At 40.2% G+C, this 20,844-nt stretch overlaps 1 protein-coding gene across 4 annotated transcripts in view; it reads right to left on the bottom strand.

Annotated features, from left to right (window-relative positions):
• NOL4 (nucleolar protein 4) overlaps positions 1-20,844 on the bottom strand; it is a 156,700-nt gene that overhangs the window by 6,727 nt on the left and 129,129 nt on the right. For 2 of the 4 annotated variants that reach the window (XM_056854337.1, XM_056854339.1), the window contains exons 7-10: positions 20,022-20,201; positions 19,165-19,356; positions 5,606-5,719; positions 164-344 (exon numbers count right to left, since the gene is read on the bottom strand). In XM_056854337.1, the coding sequence (XP_056710315.1) occupies positions 164-344; positions 5,606-5,719; positions 19,165-19,356; positions 20,022-20,201 (667 nt within the window). Of the gene's footprint in view, positions 1-163; positions 345-5,605; positions 5,720-11,091; positions 11,184-19,164; positions 19,357-20,021; positions 20,202-20,844 lie in introns of those variants that run through there. The other 2 variants (XM_056854338.1, XM_056854340.1) reach the window with 2 other exon arrangements.

Below are 20,844 nucleotides of genomic sequence, written 5' to 3'. Positions count from 1 at the left end.
GCGTAGAAGTAGAGAACTCATCAATGTAAGCCCACAAATATTGAATACTTCACAGATTTATAATATTTAGTAAAAATAGGCAGTAATTTTCATCTTACATACTGCTGGGGTGGAGGAATTATGCATGCAAATATAAATGCAGAAGTCTGTAAAAAATACTTACCACTGCTAGAAGCATCACTGAGATTTAGCAAACCTCCTCCTAACCCTCTGTAACTATGGTAACTGTAGGTCCCATTTCCATTTATGTACAACACCTCCTGTGTGCTGGAAACAGCTGATGTTGAATAAGTGACCTGGGTTGGTTCCTGTTTGTATGGTTTGTCAGTTGGAGCAGTTTCATCCTGCAAGAACAATGGTTCAACGGACAGTGTCAAACCACTGCTGCAATTTTTCCTTGAATGAAGAGGGCGTTGCATTGTTATTTAACAGACGGGTTGGCCTACACTACTTTCACAGCAGGTTAAAGAAAATGTGGAACAAGCACGTACAAGTTATTGACACTTTATCTGCCAGAAAGAAACCATGAGATCATTGTGGATTTTCCTGTAAATGACACTGTCTTTTCTATTGGGAGTTATCAGCAGCTCATCCAATCTATCCATACCCACAGCCTTAAAGCATCCTTTGTGTCAAGGAAACCAAAGCTGTAGATACAGCTAAAAATAAGAGACAAAGAGAAATTATTACATTGCCATTTGAACTGATTTTCTTGCTGCAAGAATCAATCGAGATTTTTTCTTGATGAGCAATAAATAACCCCAAAAGCCTGGCCATGCCTTGCAACTTTAGGCACATGCATTATATTCCCATATAATATTAGCTACCTGCCATTATCTGGACCACTCCATCTCATATTATTGCATCTCTTCTGACATCTCTACATTGCAAGTTTTTCACCATTGTTCTTATTTGAAAGTAGGAAAGAACCATTGTTGGAACAGTGGACATGGCTGCTTTTCCATTGTGATAAAGGGACAATGAAAGAGTTTGGGACAATTTTTAACAATTCTAGAATATGGAGCAGAGTTAGAATTATCCACGAGGCCTGGGGTTCTCCTGGAGTAACAAGTGACCTCCAGAGTATAGAGTATCAGTTTTCCCTGGAGGACACAGCAACTTTGAGAGCAGATTCTGTGGCATCCTGTCGCTGCTGAGCATCCTTCTCTCCCAAATCCATGCTCCCCAGGAACTGTCCCCAAATCTCCAGGAATTTTTCAAGCTGGAGCTGGCAAACCCAAGCAGAGGAGAAAACTCACCAGACTACAATACACTACAGTGATTTCACACCTGGCTAGTATTTATTCTGCACAAAGCACAGCTCACATAGTCATTCTTCATTCAATTTTGGGACTGGTTTGATTTCTTGGAAGGAAACGGTTATTGCCATTAAAGTTTATTTCCTGAGGTGAAACTAACTAGGTAACATATACAGTTTTAAGTGCTTTATAAACAATGACATCATGGACAGTTCTATGCATTGATACAGAATCTGTCCTGCCACAAATTTTAATATTTTCTGTTTAAAATTTAAATAGGAACATTTTCTATGCTTTCCTAGTTGCTCCAGAAAAGCAGCAACAGTAAAAACATTATCACTGTAATACAACAAATAAAGCTATAAGACATAAGATAATATACACTTTATCAGTAGACATAAACAACCAAGCTAACCAGAAAAAAACACTGAATAGCCAGGCAACAAAAGATAAAATGGCAGGTGCGTGGGTAAATATGAATGTTTTCACTTACATCATTCTCCCATCAGCCATTTTATTCTCAGAACAACCCTGTGAGGTAGGTTAGGCTGAGGGAGAGGGAGCGGCCCAAAGTCATTCAGCAAGCTTCTATGGCAGAGTGATAGGGTTGCCAGGTCCCTCTTTGCCACCGGTGGGAGATTTTGGGGGCAGAGCCTGAGGTGGGTGGGGTTTGGGGAGGGGAGGGACTTCAATGCCATAGAGTTCAATTGCCAAAGCAGCCATTTTTCTCCAGGTGATCTGCTCTCTATCGGCTGGAGATCAGTTGAATTAGCAGGAGATCTCCTGCTACTACCTGGCAGCTACTACAGAGTGAGGATTTGAACTTGGGTTTTCTCAGATCCTCGGCCACCACCTTAACCACGCCACACTTTTGATGCACAGCCCCATCAAAGTCCATTAGTTGTTGCACAAGATTGTTGGGTATGATTAGAGCTGGGACATTTTGTTTAATGTTCTGTTGTCTCGTTGCAGTGTACTGTTTGTATGTAAGCTAACAAAAAAACCATTTTGGCCTAATATTGTGTTTTTCATTAGCTTTCATTTTTCTGGGCTTGACCCAGTTTAAATTTTATGAGCAATAAACTTGAAAGCTCATATTATTTAATCATGTTTTGGTATATCAAATTGTTCAATAATTTCCTTCAGTTTTAATAAGGTTACCGAGTTGATGTGATCAGCAGTGATAATTTTTTTTTTCTAAACAGGGACTTGATGCTATTTGGCTTTTGCCTTGGTTCATTAAACTCCATTAACACTAAGTGTTTGGGGGTCGTTAACTGCGACCAGAATAAAAATGTATTAACCCTACCAGTTAAACAGAATGCGTCAACCTATATGAAACCCACCATTTAAAAAAGATGAAACATGAATGGTGGCCTCTGCAGACCTAAACCAGATGGATGGGTTATTCCTCCATGATAAAATTATGCTTCTGGCTCTGATTATTCTGGAAACTCATCTTTTAGTGTTTCCTTATTTCTTCCCCCCCCCCTATCAAACACAGCATGACTTTCTCAGACACCATCAGACAGGTGTTAGAATGAAGCGCAGAAACTGCTACGTGAGTACCGGTATCTATGATGGGTAGCAGTGTTCGTCTATAGCAGTGGAATAAAACAGGCCCAGTTCTACCTTAAAGACTAACAACATTTATTTCACATTGTGTCAGGTATGAAAATCAGACTGGTGTTTTAGGGCCTGTCCTATTTCACAAGGGTGTCCTGCAGCAAGTAGTTTTACAGGTCAACACCGCACCAAAGATGAGCTGCTAGGCTCTTATGGGGAATGTATTTTCAAAGATCAGGTTACACAGCTGCAGCCTGTCATGGAAGGGTGGATCAGCCCCTTCCTCCAAGAGGAGCAGGATCAGCACTGTTAGAAATCTCCAGACTGTCTCCCATTTCCCAGTGATTCACAGAAACAAGCTCTCATCCAAAGCAGAATTGATTCAACAACAGATAGATAACAGGCGATTTGCACAACCTATACTGACTCCCCAGTCAGGCTGGAGAACAGAGCAACAGGCACACACATACAGAGATGAGGTTAGGGTTACCAGGTCCCTCTTTGTCACTGGTGGGAGGTTTTTGGGGTGGAGGTTAAGGAGGGCGGGGTTTGGGGAGGGGCTTCAATGCCATAGAGTCCAATTGCCAAACCAACCATTTTCTCCAGATGAACTGATCTCTATCAGCTGGAGATCAATTGTAATAGCAGGAGATCTCCAGCTAGTACCTGGAGGTTGGCAACCTAGATGAGGTAATTACTTGCTAGAGCACTTGGTTGCCATGGAAGGAGATGTACTGCTGGCAGAGCCTCCTCAGGAGAAGAGGACACCCTTTGCTAATTTTGGAGTCTCTATTTATAACTTGTTCAAAACAATGGCTTTTTAGTGCTGTACATTATTGTATGTTTCATTAAATGTGACATAATTGCAATATGTAAATAAATTTACATGTATTTATCTTAGGTTAATTGTTTATACATAGTACATATGATAAAGGCTTGGTACAGGCTCACATAGAAATGTAAAAACGGACCAATGCTGGATCAGACCAGTGGTCCATATATTCCAACATCCTGCTTCACGTAGTGTTCAACCAGATATCCCCAGAAGACATAAGAGCAGAGCACGGAGGCTAAAGGCCCCCCAGCTATTATTGCCCCAAGCACTGGTATGCAAAGGTTTTCTGCCTCTGAATATGGAGGTTCAATTTAGCTAATAGCCATTGATACATTTATCCTCTTTATCTTTTAAAGCCAACTAAACTAGGAGCCATCACTAAAACTATGACAGTGAATCCCATGAGTTAATTACTCTTTGAGTGAAAAGAGATATATATTTTTATTTCCACTCGCTCTACATCATCCATAATTTTAAAAAGTGATATCACCCCCCTCCCACAACAAAAGTTCTCCAAACTAAAAAGTTCCAAACACCTTAGCCTTTACCTTTGATAATTTTGGTTGTCTTTTCTGCACCTTTTTCAGCACTACAATGTCCTTGCTGAGATACAGCAATGTGAACTCCACATGATGTTCTAAATGCAGACATATTTTGCTTCCAACCACTTTCTCAATAATCCTTAGCTCAGAAAAAGAATGTCCGATGAGCTCTCTTTTTGTAGTAGGAAATGTTGGTGAAAAAAAACAGAATTTGTTTTTTTCACCAGCATTTCATAGTATAAAAAGAGAGCTTATTTGACATCCCTTTTTTGTGTGGGGGGGTCAGGTTGATATTATTTCCATACTGCAAATGAAGCACTGAGACTGAGACATAATTACTTCTCCTAGGATTACACTATAGAGTTGGTTAGGCTTACCAGGTCCCTTTTCTTCTTCGGCGGTAGGTTTTTGGAGTGGAGGTGGGAGGGGTTGCCTGCTCCCGGAACTGCTGCATTGCAAAGGGCCGATTTCCACTCAAACTCCCAGTTTGAGTGCACCACAAGGGGCCATTTTCCATTTAAAACCGGCCCTTTGCAATGCAGCACTTCCGGATGTGAACCGGAAGTGACCTGTCCCTGCCTGCACAGATTGCCCGCCAACCCTCAGCTGGTCAGCGGGTGGCCAGGTGGATTGGCGGGGGTTTGCACTTGGCAACCCTAGAGTTGGTGCATGAAAATGGAATCAGATATGCTCACACTTCCAATGTAGCATTCAATATGGGAAGTTATAGATCTTACCAGTGATAAGATCCATGAGCTTTAGAGGTTTAGATTAGGATTGTAGAACTTGCGATCCAGGAAAATGAATGCAGCTCAGTAGCCTTGTCCTGGGTACTTGACAATCCTGTTACATTTGCCCAGCTAGGTGTTGAACCTCCGGTCAACTGTGAGGTAATGGTTGGCAGACAGCATTTTGCTTGGTGCTTGTTTTAGATGTTATCTGAGAACCTCAAATCAACCATGTGTCTGCTAGCTTTCTTCCTTTAAACACACAAATGGACCCCAGAGAGGGACTTGAATATAAGGTTCTAATGATGGAATCCAAAGAATGTTTGTGTGCGTGTAAAGTGCCATCAAGTCACAGCAGATTTATGGCGACCCCAGCAAGGGGCTTTCAAAGCAAATGAGAAGCAGAGGTGGTTTGCCAAAGCCTACCCCAGCAGAGCCAAATAATACTTAATAGGGAGTCAATCCCATTGAACTAAGATCCACTTATCTCCAGCCAAATGCATCATTATGCTCCTGAAAAGATTGAAAGCATGTAACAGAATCCACAGACAATTTACTCCTCTCCCCTAATAGGTAGCAAGAGCTTTTGCAAGACTATGCATATTCCTCACTTTACTTATTTCTGAATATTGGTTCTCTCCCACCACACCACCCCTACCCCCGGATATCGTGTACCTGCTGTCGATCCAGTCGCATCCTTTTTGCTGCATTTCTGCTTTCACTTTCACAGGCTGATGCAAGGATACTTTCCGCCACTGCTGAAGTAAGGTGTGACGGAATGGGTCGTGACTATGAAAGAGAGAGAAAACACAAGAAAATACTGGGATCATTACCAAATCCATAACAGTGCTCATAACTAGAACATATGCAGGAGGGTCCATTAATTCAAATGTATTTTCATATCAACGAAAAGTGGAAATGGAGACTGTAAAAATGAAAAATGAAAACTAGTTAGAATTTAAGCCTGTAGTTGAACCACAGGTCCCTCAAATATACATTTTATGACTTCCCTCCCCTATCAATTTTCATATGGTTGTTCATATATACTACTAAGGCTACATTTGAAAAATGACATCAGTAAGAACATAGGAAAGGCCCTGCTGGATCAGACAAAGGCCCATCAAGTCCAGCAGTCTGTTCACACAGTGGCCAACCAGGGGCCTCTAGGAAGCCACAAACAAGACGGCTGCAGTATATTGCTATCATAGAAATATGAGCATGCCTGTTTTTAATCTTAAATTTCTAATAACTGGAGGCAGTTTGGGACTCTACATAAGCTACTAAACTGAAGTTTAATCCTGACATGATGGAAGTTCTACAGGTGAGCAGAAGATCTGACTAAGACATAACGTGTCACCTGATCTGGATGGTGTTGCACTCCCCTTGAACAAACTGGTCCATAGTTTGGGGGTGCTCTTGGAAACAGGCCTACTACTGGATAAGCAGATGGCAACTGTGGCCAGGAGTGCCCTTTACCAGCTTCGGTTGGCTAGCCAGCTGCAGTCTTTCCTGGGCAGAAAAGATCTGGCCACTGTGGTACATGCCCTGGTTAAATTTAGATGAGATTACTGCAACACGCTGTACATGGGGCTACCTTGGAAAAGTGTTCAGAAACTACAATTGGCAACTAACACGTGCAGGGCCCGAAGCAGGGCCCCGTGGCCTCGCACCTACCTCCTCCGCCACCCTGGCCTTGCCCTAAATTCAAAAGGGCCAATGGGGGCCCAGGTGGTTGAGGCCCAGGTCAGCCGGCAACCCGGACCGAGGTGCTTCCACTCAGGCCCGGCTGCCGGGGATTTAAGAAGGGCTGGCCCTGCCCCCGACTGCATTCGGCTTCAGGTTGTCCCGCCCACCCTCCCTTTGTTCAGTGTTTCGGTTTTCTGTTGTCGCAACTTAGTTCTGGCAGTTTGGCATGGGGGCCAGATCCAGATTGGGGGCAAGCGGCCTGCATTCCCCATTTCCCCCCAATCGGAGGATCCCAAGAAGGAATTTTGGGGGAGGCCTGAATGTGTATTGGAGCATGCCCAAATATAGGGGCTGCTGGGTACAAGCCCAGCTCGGGGGCTGTCAAGGGACTTGCCCAGCGGGGGCAAGTGGATTGGACTCCTTCCAAGTGGCAGGGAACCACACAGCTGGCTTCCATCCACATGGGTTCAGATACTGCCATCTCATTGGCTCCCAACAAGTGGGCTGGGAGGTCTGTCTATCGGCCAGCAGTGGGCAGACCAATAGTGAGGATCATGCCCCCAATGCCATGCCAATGCCTATTGCTGTAACAATAGAGTTGTGGTCATTTCATCCAGCTACTGTCTCTGTGACTTAATTTATGGGACCCTGGGGGGATGTGGGGAATGCTCGGCCACAGGTAAGGGTTGGTGGGCCTGTAAGGGCTAAGGCCGGCTCGACACTACTCCCCATAAGCACTGGGTCAACAAACAAAATTCTCATTTTCTTACCTTCCCTCAAACTCAGATTGAGGCCCTAAGGCCTTACAACTCTGGATAATAAGATCTCTGTATTATTGAGATCTCTAAAATGATATCTCAATGTAAATATTTGTTGTTAGGAGTTTAAGAAAATGGATTGTCTTTCCAGTTTCAAAGCTAAGAGGCACAGTTGCTTTTACCTTCTAGTAAATTATTTTTTATAAGCTTACTGCATGGCTTCCCAATCTATGGCATTTAACATCTATGCAAAGGCTGAATACCAGCTCAATACTATTCTGATGTGTCTTTAATAGGACAGGGACCTCAGTGGGATACAATGCCATAGAGTCCACCCTCCAAAGCATTCATTTTCTTCAGGGGAACAGATCTCTGTAGTCCAAGGTTGCCAACCTCCAGGTACTAGCTGGCGATCTCTATCTATTACAACTGATCTCCAGCTGTTAGAGATCAGTTCACCTGGAGAAAATGGCCGCTTTGGCAATTGGACTCTATGGCATTGAAGTCCCTCCCCTCCTCAAACTCTGCCCTCCTCAGGCTCTGCCCCAAAACCACCCGCCAGCTGCGAAGAGGAACCTGGCAACCCTACTGTGGTCTGCAGATGAGTTGTAATTCTGGGGGATCCCCAGGTCCCACCTGGAGGCTGGCATTCCTAGTCTTGAAATTATATATTTTAAATAAAAAATAATTTCTCAACTTTTATACATTGCCTCAAAGCCATCCAAACAAATACTCAAATGCATGCCTACCACCTCACAAACAAAAGTAGTTTCTACACTGCTATTTGTAGAATGGGCAACCATTCAGCTGTCAGATGAAATGTAAATTACAGATTCAAATGTCAGGGGCAGTGAATGTGTGTCATTCTCTTGACTGAATATTAGTATTTGTAGTCTCTTGAGGTTTTTGATTAGAAGATGATAAATCAATGATCAATAGTATGTTAACTACTGAAACACGACACATCAATAAAACATTGAAAAGACTGGAACTGCAAACTGTTGAGACATTGAGTTCAGTACATAATTAAGGCTACAATCTTAAGAACACTCTCCAGGAAGTAAGGCATGGAATAAAATGGGACATCTGAATAGACCTTTCTAGGATTGCTCGCTAACTCTCTTAAATCAGTGAAATTTAGCAGTTCTTAACTTTGGCTGGATTGTGCCCTAAGTATTTTAAATTAAATATACAAGAATAGCATTTTTCTCTTCTTTATGAAATCTAAGCAACATGATTTTTTAAAATTTGGTTTGTTAGCATTCTTAGGATTGCACTGTTGTACTGTCAAATATGGATCACTGAACTACTTTAGTCTTAAGTAGTTCAGTCTTTAAAATGCAAAAACACGTTTGCAAGCTGCCATCTTATTTGAGCAAAGTTTGTTTCCAAGCCAGGACCAATGAAGTAGGGGGTTGGGGTTGGGGAGGCATGGTCAGAGGGCCATTTGACCTAGGCCTCAAACTCAAAGGGGGACTCTAATTGACATACTTATTCATTTTTTGGCATTTGATAAGTTTTACAACTTGGTTTTATATGCATCCCTAGCAGTCCAAAATGTGGCAGACTCTCTCAACCTAGAGCTGTGCACACGAGCAAATAAAAGACATAATGTGGTAAAAGGAATAATTTTGTGTTAACTGATATAGATCGTCTCATTCTTTTTTTGCTGCCTTAGTTTGTTTTCACATGTCATAATTTTTATGTTTACTATGGCTGGGTCCTCAAAAGCTGGAAGTGGTTAGGGCCTCTTTGGGCTTCTGAGAGGGTGTGTTCCAAGTCATAAACAGATGGGAAGATACCAGTCAAAGATATGGTTATTCCATTTCTGAACATGCCTTAATTAGCATATCCAGTTCACTGCATTGTGTGATATCACCTTACTACTGAAATTTATTAAAAGCAGATTTGTATGACCTTTCTTCCTTACTAGCAACCAACTGTATGTTAGAACCATTCAAATGACACAATTTTATATTGCCCCCCCCTTCAAGCAATGGGTTTTAAGAACAAATAATGCAAAAAAGAAAACATCTTTGAAACCATCCAGAGCCATGTACTGCAACCCTCGTAGAACAAGTATGCTGAAACATTAACATTGATAGTATCAATAGCTGTAGTCATATTCTTGAATGGTATTCTGTAATTCAAGAATCCAGTCCTTAAAAGTAAAATTATAATTGCCTAAACATGGCATTCATTTATACTTATCGGTTGAAAGAGCTATTATGCCAGATATTTGGGGTAAAGCTAGGATTATAACTGTGCAATCATAAAAGCACTGTTCTGGCAGTAAGTCCCAAATACAGTTTAGTAGTAGACCTGTTTAGGATTGTTTTCTAAGTATGCTTACTTGAAGTAAATCAGTGGAAAATAAGTAATAAATTTAAAAACTGTCTCAAAGAGTACCCACAGAAATTTCTATAGTACATTGCCCAGAGACAAAAGTGCAAACGTAGTTACATGGAAAAGAATGATAATAGATTACATAAAACAATAACATATGGGGTACTAATTGGCTGTTGCACTGCATATCAGAAGCCAAGTTTAAGACTGAATCCTATGCAGATTTTATGTGACAGCCTTTAAGCTTCACTGTAGAAAATCATCAACATACTTCTACAGTTATTATTAAGTGTTGATCTTTCAATTTAGTTTCAGTGTAAATGTGCTTGTCTCTTAACAACTCTATCCATTCCAATGCAATTGCGCCAACACATACATATTTGGAATTCAAACATTTAAATATTAATCTCAGAGGGCTCCTCAATTAACATTTCCCAGATAAAATAACTGATATCCAGTAACTCTGGCTATGGGATACACAGTACATCTTTATTTATATTTCATGTATACTAAGTGATCTCAAATGTATAATATAATATTCTGTCAATGAAATCAGAACACCTTCAACAGAATATAAACATACTCACCAACATCTTGTTACAGAATTAAGAATGGAAAGAATTCTTGAGAATAATGACATGTGTTTAAGCAATTCTCTCTCACTATGAAGCATGCAGTTGAAACCAGCACAATATGCATGTTTGAGCAACATTCTGCATTACAAACTGAAGAACAGCACTGCACTCTGTTGGATGTACTGATATTGTTCTAATTTAATATTCTCTCATGTCCTCAGTAAATATAAAAGGATCTGTCATTTTAATGCTTGTAGCCTTGACTTTGGCATTGGTTTTAATATTTTCCATTCATTCTTGCTCTGAATAGAAATGGGGGGGGGGGACCTCCCAGCAACTGCTAGCAAAGGGGGGGGGGATGATAGGATTATTACTGAACATATTACTTTGAAAAAAATAGCAACTTTAATTTTCAAAGCAGCAATCCATTTAATTCAGACACAGTTCACTTTGCTTCTAATATTGTTCTTATTATAGTTGGTTGCCTATAATAGCCCCAAATGGGGGACTATTTGCCAGAGACAAAGGGCGAAAACGCATGGTCACTTTAGCCTCCTTTATTCCCTGTTTCAGCCAGGATTCAGCCAGGATCGAACACATGCGTTTTGCCGAACGTGCGTTTGATCCTGCCTGAATCCTGGCTGAAACAGGGAATAAAGGAGGCTAAAGCTACCATGCATTTTAGACCAAAGTTTAGAAGAAGTGTCTCTTGTTTCATATCAATATATAGCAGCAACAATTGCCCAAGATCCTCATTCTGCAAAAATCTGTACTTAACAGAGAAGAAACAGACAACAAGCACACTCTGGGTAATTCCTGTTTGTGCATGTTCAAAATGTCAAAGCCAGTTTCAAATTATTCCTGTCTCACTGAAATGAGTAGGACTACCTGTAAAGGTGTATACAATTTGACTGGGCAAAGACTTGCTAGAATGCCAGGGATATCTCTTGTGATTTGTGCTTTAGGATTTCATAATACCCTGATGTGATTTTTACATGGGATGGGTGTTCAAACAAAGCTGGTGGTTTTTAATGGCAGGGAAGTGTGAAGAGGAGTTTGGCAAGCAGATTTGTCAACAGGTAATGAACGTAGAATATCATATGGAGAAGGAGCCCAGTAATATTAACTGATTCTTCCCAAGGTTTATCAGAACCCTTGTGTTTCTCATGGGCTGATCAGTCTAAAAGCTATGCTGTTTGGTCCTGGTCCTGTTTACTCAGAAGTCAGTCCCACTGAATCTCATGCAATTTATTCCCAAATAAATGTGCAGACGGTTGCAGCTCTAGTTAGGGCCAAGGAAAATAATACTTTATTAAAATATGAAGCCAGTAATAAACTATATTGTTTTGATTTTTATGTGTCCTGTTTCATGGAGAATTTTATCCAGCTATCAGGCTGTTTTGAGATACATTATTTGGAAATAAACTTTGTTAATCTAAATGGAATTTACTTCTATGTAAGCAAGCTTGGCTTGGTTTAAGCCGTACAAAAAATCAACATGTTTCTGCAGCTCAATTTATAACCATATTTATGAGAACTAAAGTATTTGGCAATTAACACATCCTGCTTGCCTGCCAATGACCAGGATACATTGGTTGCTGCTATGGATCAACATCCTGTCTCCCTTTATAACCCACAAACCCATCCTTGCTGTAATCATTTATGATTCACAAGCAGAAAGATCTGTAGTAAAACCTAGGATGGGTTTGCATGATTGCACTAGATCCTTCTGCCGATGTTTATGAGCCTTAGAGCAGCAGAGTACAACTTTAGGCCAAAGTGCTTCAAATTGTGCTACGGACTCAAGTCCCAGAAAGGCAGCCTGAAAGATAATGCCAGGGACCTTACACATCTGGGCCAAAAGGGTAGAGGCATACATAAAGGCATTTAAACATGCCCCATCCTATCAGGACATGGTGGGATTTAGGGTTTCTAACTCTGGATTAAGAAATAACTGAAACCTGGAGAGAGTGGGTTTGGGGGAAAAGAGGGATCTCAGAAGTAGGGCTGCTAAAAAAAATGTTAAAATTCGGGTTCGGGTTTATTGGTCCTGGTTTTTTTCGGGAAACCCCGAAAAGCTGAATTTTCCATACTGGTAAATATGGGAATTAGGCTTTTTTCCAGGTTTCCCGAGAAATTCGGGTCCAATAAAGCCTATGGGGCTTTCCTCGGCTCCGGGGGGGGGGGTTGCAGGTAAGGGTCCCAAATTTTCAGGGTAGCTAGAAGGGACTCCTTGCAAGAACCCCCAAATTTGGTAAAGATTGGGCCAGGGGCCATGAAGAGGGGAAGTATAGGCAGAAGCTCAGCTTTGCCTCCTCCACTGACAGAAACCCATTTTAAACAGGGGAAAGAGATAAAGGCTTTGCTTATACATACTGGTTGGCAGGCAGAGATGCACAGACAGTGGGGGAATAGAAGCAGAGACTCCAGTTTTACCTCACTCCTTGTAATAAACAGACTTGTGGTTTGGGGGCAGAGTTCAGGCTTTCCCCCTGCAGTAGTAAAGCACAAACATGAACACACACACAAACTGAGAACTGAGAGACCTCTAATGACAAAGAAAGACCTGAAGATTCAGGATCTGAGATCTCTTAGTTATTTTTATTTCGATGTCCATGGAAAGATTCACCTTTTTGTGTGCAGAGCAGATAGATCCATTTTGAAATGAAACATGAGTACATGTGGCAGAAGATCTAACCTGGTTCTTCCCCAATACCATATGCTGCTGAGCTCCATTATTTGATGCTTATTTTCTCCAGGCCCGATGAAATAAAGAAAGTCAGCCAAACGGGGACAAACATGCTTAAGGGAACGGAGTGTAGTAAATAAAGCAGTGGATGGGGGCAGGGGTTGGCTTTCCTTGCCTGAGTGATACACTTTTAAACTACACCATACCCATATTGAGGATTCTTGAAAAGGACAGAAGGCTTCCCAGTTCATACTAGCCTGTATCTGTTGTGCAAAGGAGAACAGAGACCTGCATGAAATTTGGTAGGGGGGAATTCCTTCAGAAAAGGGCATCATTCCCAGTGAAATCAATGGGGAAAGCTTTCTGATTTCCTACTATGGTGAGTGTTATTTACAATAAAAAGAATGTGACTCAAATTTTTAAAGTGACAACTGAAATATAACTCTAACTTTTTTTTGTTAGTTCTTTAATTAGATGGTCATGGTCATCAGATATGGTTGCTTGAACATGGCATTCTTCCTTAAGCTGGAAATAACTGCACAATATTGTTGAAAGATATTTAGAGCAAATCTCATCCCAGGTATATTTTTAGTTATTTCCTCCATCATCAGCCTTAATTATTTTCTGTGAGGTGGGCAGATGCTAATGAGAAAGAAGGCCTTTTATTTAACATCTGTGTTCCAGATGTCCCCTGCAGGGAGAGAATAATGAGACAATTAACTGAAAGCCAGATATTTTTTGCCAGTTCAAATCATGTAGGTTTAGAATAAGTTGCAGAACCACCACCACCACCACCACTTTTTTTGAAAGACAAAATAATTTCCTTCTGGTGATCTGCAGACTTCTTGATAACTTCCTGATGGAGAGTGTTGAACTTGAACATATTTTTAAAGGATGCTCCCAAAAAGAATATGGGAGGTTTGAGTGTGTGTGTGTGTGAGAGAGGGGGGGGGTCCTTCCATGGAGCTCAACTCAGAGCATTGTACGTGGTTCTGTCTTCCATAAAGAATTGTAACAACAACCCAGTGAGAAAGGAGAAGATGAGAGAATGACTGCCCTGGGTTCACCCAGCAGGCTTCACATCAGAATGGGGATTTTAACTAAGAAAAGATGATAAATTTAGCTATTTGATAGGGATACTTGTTGGAAGTCATCTACTTAAGATGTTAATGACAATAAAAGGATTACTTGGATCATGTTAGTATTTCAATAAACAAGCCTACGAAGACTATCAGGATATTTTAGGTTGCAAAGGCTGAGATCCTATTCATATTTACCCAGGAGTAAATTGCTCTGAATACAGCAGAATTGAGAAAGCATACTTTTGGACTGGGCTGTAAGGCATGAACAATATCCCCACTACTGGTCACACTACCAGGTGTGTACTTGAGCCTACTATTGAAACATTGATTTACTAAGATTTATTTGTTATGAGCCGAAGGGGTTTTTTAAAGAAAATTTCTAACAATTTCTGATTTCTTCATGATTTTTCTCCTGCAATTGATATTATATGGTTTGAAAAAATATTGCAGAAGGATGCATCAGTGATAGCATCAATGAAAATATTACAGAAGGATGCATTCAATGTTACTTAAGCCTACTATTAAAACTTATTTACTAAGATGTTTATTTTTCAGCAGAAGATCAGTAAATATATCTTAAAATATCTTTATACAAAATAATGCTGGGGAGTCAAATTGTATATATAAAACAGAAACTCAATTTCAGCTGGATATTATGTGCCTATGTGATATCCAGTTTTAAAAGTGGAAAATAACTTTTGGTGAAAATTAAGAAGGCATATATATAACTATAGTAATATCTCATAAAATAGCATCTTGTTAACTTTTTGTTATTTAGCCAATCAGAATGTCACAGAAGCAAGAAACACAAAATTCTTTCTGGCAAAGATTTTTTTAATGAAGAAAAAGCCACTGAAGAAAGGAAACATAAATAATATGTCATATGCACACATGAAGTTGCTATCAGCAGCATTTTAAAAATAGGATATTAATACTGAACTAAGAACATTACTTATTGAAAAGAACCCCCATGAGACAGAGCCTTTACCATTGCTTCAAGCTTACAACTGTCCTCTTTTATGTAGTATGGTTAGGATTGCAGATGGCAAATAATTGACAGTGCCAACCTAGGGCACATTCCCATTTCTTCATCACCACAGTCTTCCACTAATTAAGTGTAGTGTTTACATCTTCATTTAATTCCACAGCACTAAGCAACAGAAACTGTTCCCCCATTTGTTCTTTAATGTCATATGCCACATGTTGTATAATATATTCTATTTCTTTTTACTCCTACATAAAAAATGAAATTTTCATATGAATCATGTGAGAAAATTTGCCTTTAATAATAGGGCTGGGCATAAAAATCAAAATTGTTTTAATTTTCAGTTTACCATTATGATTTTTAATTTTTTTGTAATTACCAGTGTTTGTTAATTGCACTCATTTTTTTCTTTCCACTAGTTTCTACAGATAACAGTTCTTTCCCCACAATTTAACTGGGATTAAATTCTCAAGGGCTGCGGGAAAGAGTTAACTACACAAATTGCCCCAATTAAATACATAGAGATTTCAAATCGTAACTCATAGCAAGCCAGTGTGTTGCAGTGGTTAGAGTGTCAGACTAGGATCTGGAAGACTCAGGTTCAAATCCCTACTCTGCCATGGAGGCTTCCTGAGTGACCTTTGGCCAGTCACACACTGGCAGCCTAACCTACCTCGCAGTGTTGTTATGATACATTTAGGACTGCCAACTTCCAGGTACTAGCTGGAGATCTCCTGCTATTACAACTGATCTCCAGCCGATAGAGATCAGTTCCCCTGGAGAAAATGGCCGCTTTGGCAATTGGACTCTATGGCATTAAAGTCACTCCCCTCCCCAAACTCCACCCTCCTCAGGCTCCACCCAAAAAAACTCCCACCGGTGGCGAAGGGGGATGTGGCAACCCTAGATACAGTGCAGGAGTAGAGAATGATGTAAGCCTTTTATCCCCATGGGATAAAAGGCATGGGATAAAAGGCAGGGTATGAGTATGGGCTAATAAACTCAAGCTTGATCCCAACAAGATGGAAGTGATACCAGTGAGCTGAAGGTCTGACCCAGGGTTTAATTTGTGGCCCATTCCAGATGAGGTAACGCTCCCCTTGAAGGAATATGTCCATAGTCTGGGGGTGTTCTTGGACTTAGGCCTACTGCTGGATAACCAGGAGGCAGCTGAGGCCAGGAGTGCCTTTTACCAGTTTTGACTGGTTAGCCAGCTGTTGCCTTTCCTAGACAGGAAAGATCTGGTCACTGTGGTACATGCTCTGGTTACAGCTAGATCAGATTACTGCAATGCGCTCTGCTTGGAGATGCCCTTGAAAAGCAGCCAGGATGTTGACTGGAGTGGGTCATAGGGATCATATCACTCCAGCCTTGGCTCATCTACACTAGCTTCCAATTGTTTTTGAGCACAATGCAAGGTGGTGGTGATGACATTTAAAGCCCTATATGGTTTGGAACCAACATGCCTGAAGGACTGCCTACTCCCTTACAAACCTACATGACCATTACAGTAATTCTCAGACGGCCTGCTTCAGGTGCTTCTGCCTTTTCTGATTAGGTGAGTGGCAACCTAGGAAAGGGCCTTCTCAGTAGTGGCACCAAATCTCTGGAACTGTTTGCCTGTTCCCTTCTGTTGCCATCTTCCACCAGTGGGTGAAGACTTTTTGGTTTTGCTTGGCATTCCTTCAGTGATCCCTCCTTCCTCCCTGATGTTTCAACTGTTTTTATCTTTTGTACTTAATTTAAGCTCTGGTTTTAACTTCTTTTAATTAAGTATTTTTGTGTTCGTTTTAATGACATTTAACATGAGATTTTAATTTGTATGTTTTAATTTGTTAGCCACCTATGAGGACAGGAAGGCAGGGTAAAATATTTAACAAGAAGAAGAATAATTCGGATTTATACCCATGCTCCATTGTGAAATCCATTGTGTGACAAGTGTAATAAATCTAATGAAAATATTCTGTGAAGGAGACCTTCGTATGGTAGACAGTTAGAGACCATGTCAGGATAACAGGCCTCCATCATGAGGAGCCTGAGTCTCTTTTAGCCATTATCTCTTTTAGCCATTCTTTGTGATGGGAGCCTCTTCTCTCTTGTGGCCTCTGTGATGGCAGCCATTCTCAGGCAGTATAGTTGCTGAGGAAAAATATGTGAGAGAAGAAGCTCTGGGCTCAACCCAGGGTAAGCCTCTACTGGCTTCCTTTGGCAATAGTTCTCTCAGACAGAGCTCATCTGTGGGTGAGGGGTGGGGAGGTTGATCATGGTTTTCCACAGCCAGGAAGAGGCCTGGAAAACATGTTACACTTGTCTTTTCACACCATCCCAGTCTCTATCTGTATAGACATCTCTTGGCCATGATGGAATGTGTCCAAGTGTAACCCTTCTGAGGCTAGTCATGTTTGAATCTAACCATGTACAGTTTGGCTCAATAGAATACAGGAAACTTACCAATATCAGATAGTTTCATGAAGAATTTTATCTACTAAATCATTTTATCCACACCAAATAAATACTTAATAATACTATTTACTAGAGTTAATATCCTTCAATAATTCAAAATTAATATACAACTCAAAATGTTCTATACATTTAGTCATGCAGTTTATACAAATACTTTTGATTGTATCCTACACAAGTGTAGGAAGTGTTACACTTGTGTAACATTACAAATTATGCTTCTCTTTCCCAAGCTAGTGATTTTAGTAGATGTACTCATTTTTCTGTAAAACAACCATTTATATTTCTGAAACAAATACATGGACATAGAAAGAAAGAAAGAAAGAAAGAAAGAAAGAAAGAAAGAAAGAAAGAAAGAAAGAAAGAAAGAAAGAAAGAAAGAAAGAAAGAAAGAAAGAAAGAAAGAAAGAAAGAAAGAGGAAAATTGTTACTTATAAAACAAGATTTTTATTTAATTCTTAAATTAAAAGGCAGATGTTTGGAATTATGAAGACGGGGGTTCCCTTTTCATGGAAATGCTGACAGTGATAATCTGCAACATGGTTGTTCCTTTCTACTTAAAACGGGACAAGATGTATTTACTATTTTTAAAATTGGGTATGTGTTCAGTCATTTAAACCAAAATGAGGTTGCATCATGACAGCCCCACATGTTTTTGTACTTCTTATTTTTTTCCCCAGAGAGATCCTAGAAATACCCAAATGAACATCTATCAAAAGGCTTTAAAATCCTTCTTGATAATGTTACAGTGCAATCATATGCAGAGTTACCACAGCCTAAGTCTGTTGCAGAGCCATCCTAAGGAGAGAGCCCATTGACTTCAGTAGAAGAGTGTAGCTCTGCTTAGGATGGCACTGTTAGTGTACCAATTCCAAAAAGAGAGTTTTAAAAATAAGAGCTAAAAGGCACAAAGAAGGCAACAAGTTAACAGTGTTGGGTTCATGTTGACTTTGTGTCTGGTATAAGTAATTTTTTGTAATGATTTGAACAACTTCTCTAAAAATCTCTCCCACAGTGTTTCTATACATCACTCAAGAAGCATTCTAGCAGAACTCTTTCATAGCAATTCTGCCACCAGGGCAATAATTAATTGTCCTGTCCTAGCATGTAGGTCCCTAGCTCTAATGCATCGCTAAGGGCTATGCCTTGCTGGATCAGGAAACATGGACCCACAGCCTTGATCATCTCTGTTAGTTTTTATAGAGTTAAATCAAATTGTATGTGTGGCAGGGGGAAGTTCTGGATCCAGCTCCTCTCCACCCAATGGTAATCAGTAGGTATGTACAACTGCATATTTGCATATGCAAGTGAAGCTATGCCCTACAGTCTGTTACTGTACACACCCATCCGTGGATTTGGGCCAAAATGTCTTCTGCATGAGTGTCAAAATGCTGACCAAAATATAATTATTTCTGTGTGTATCTTCCTTTTTTATCTTGCAGTGATCTCCATATTTTCTTAAGGCATTTCAAGTTCATTCAACAAAGGGAGAAAAAATCCAGGTGGTATGAAAGGAGGGAGCAAAACCTCTGACCTGACATTACCAAAAAATAAAAATAAAAAGAGACACTAAGATGAAAACAAAATAGTGTCATGGATTTACATATGGGGTTTTTGATGGAAACTAGGGCTGGGTTTTAGATCAAAACTCACCATCTCAAAACCACTCCTTTTCATCCGCCTGCAGGACTTGAGGTAAGTACGTATACGCTTTCTGGCACGCTCTTGATACTCAGGGAACTGTCGCCTGCATGAATCAATGATAGCCTGGATCTTTTCTTTGGGCTGCTTAGAGATAGGGACCATTCGGTCCAAGTTTTCATCTACAAACAGCCTGACAAACATCTGTTGGCAAGAGGGAGACAGAGGAGAAGGATTTGGAGGGGTGCTCTGTTCTGTTTCTAAGCTTCCTGTCTCAATTACAGATAGGAAGACATGTTTGTTTGTTTTTCTTACACAGTGAAGAGCTTTGTAATGGAAAGGCAGAAATGTTAAGCAAACGAGGATTTTATTTTAGGACTGACAAAAAAGACAAGAAAAGATTAGACTATAGTGTATAGAAATTGTAAAGGAAATAAAACACAGATTGTGAAAATAGCCACGGAATCATGTCTTTGATTAACAATGTGCTATGGTTGCTGCATTGTACTCTGTCTATAACTCTTCCCTTGCTGGCAACAATTCTTCATGTTGTCATGCAAAATTATATAAAACAACAGAAAATAGCTGACTACAAGAATACTCTTGAGAATCTATCTGCAGGCCCTTGTCCCACTGTTTCCATCCATTTGGCAAACATGCACACAAAGACACACACAAATACACACAATAGAGAATTCCCCTAAATTAAAGAAGCTTCTAAGTCAGGCTAACATGGGCACTTCTAAGTGTTCTAATGGGACTATGGGGAGGGTTTCATACATAAAATTAGTGCAACTTTTTAATGCAACATTTACCCATAAACAACAACCCCAAATTAAAACAAAATTCAGAAAAGCACAACAACTCACATTAAAAGCTTTCAGCCGCTCAGCTTCCACCCCATCGGACTCAGTAGACTTTTCAGCATCTTCATGTTCATCATGGTCATCCTCATCCTCCTCTCCCCGGTTGAGGGAGAGGTCTTCAGCACCTCGGTCCATACTTTCATTTTTGCCAGAATCATAGCTTGAATAGCTGTGGGCAGGTGACTAGGAATAAAGGAATGCATTTTGTAAAATGTGTCAGATTAGAGTCTGCCTCTGCTTCTACAAATCCTTGCCCTTTGCAAAAATCAACAGATTCTCAATAATGAGTTAAAACAAAATGTTGCCCAGGAAGTATAGTTCTTTGCAAGGCAGTGTATAGAGATGCAGGATTTAAGTATGAATGATTACTTAAGAAATAGCAATTAATTGAATAATTGCATCAGAAAATTGTGAACAAGAAAACTCAGTTGTGGGTATGATCCTTATTAATTTGGACCTATAAGAATTTTTCAGTTCTGTCTTAGAATCACTGCCTGCCTTTATTATTTGCTACAAGTACTTGCAGCCTCTGATAATCTGGAGATTCTGATGTTCTTGAAAACATTCTGTTCTATAAATATATCATTGCTTATAAATCTATTGAATGCAAGAACAATCTATGTAATCTATGTATTCTTGTTCCCTTATAACCAGCATGATTTACTTATGATTTGTACTTGGGCACAGGAACCTGGATATAAACTATATCATAAAAAGCAGACTTCAATTTACATCTGTCTCTAGGGATGTGCACTTTGATATATCCAATATCAAAAACTATATCAGTATTTTTTGGGTGTATACAGATCTGAATACACATTGGAGA

Source organism: Euleptes europaea, chromosome 8 (assembly GCF_029931775.1).
Source record: "Euleptes europaea isolate rEulEur1 chromosome 8, rEulEur1.hap1, whole genome shotgun sequence".
In the NCBI taxonomy this organism is placed as follows: Eukaryota; Metazoa; Chordata; class Lepidosauria; order Squamata; family Sphaerodactylidae; genus Euleptes; species Euleptes europaea.
This window is presented reverse-complemented; position numbering and strand designations above follow the sequence as displayed.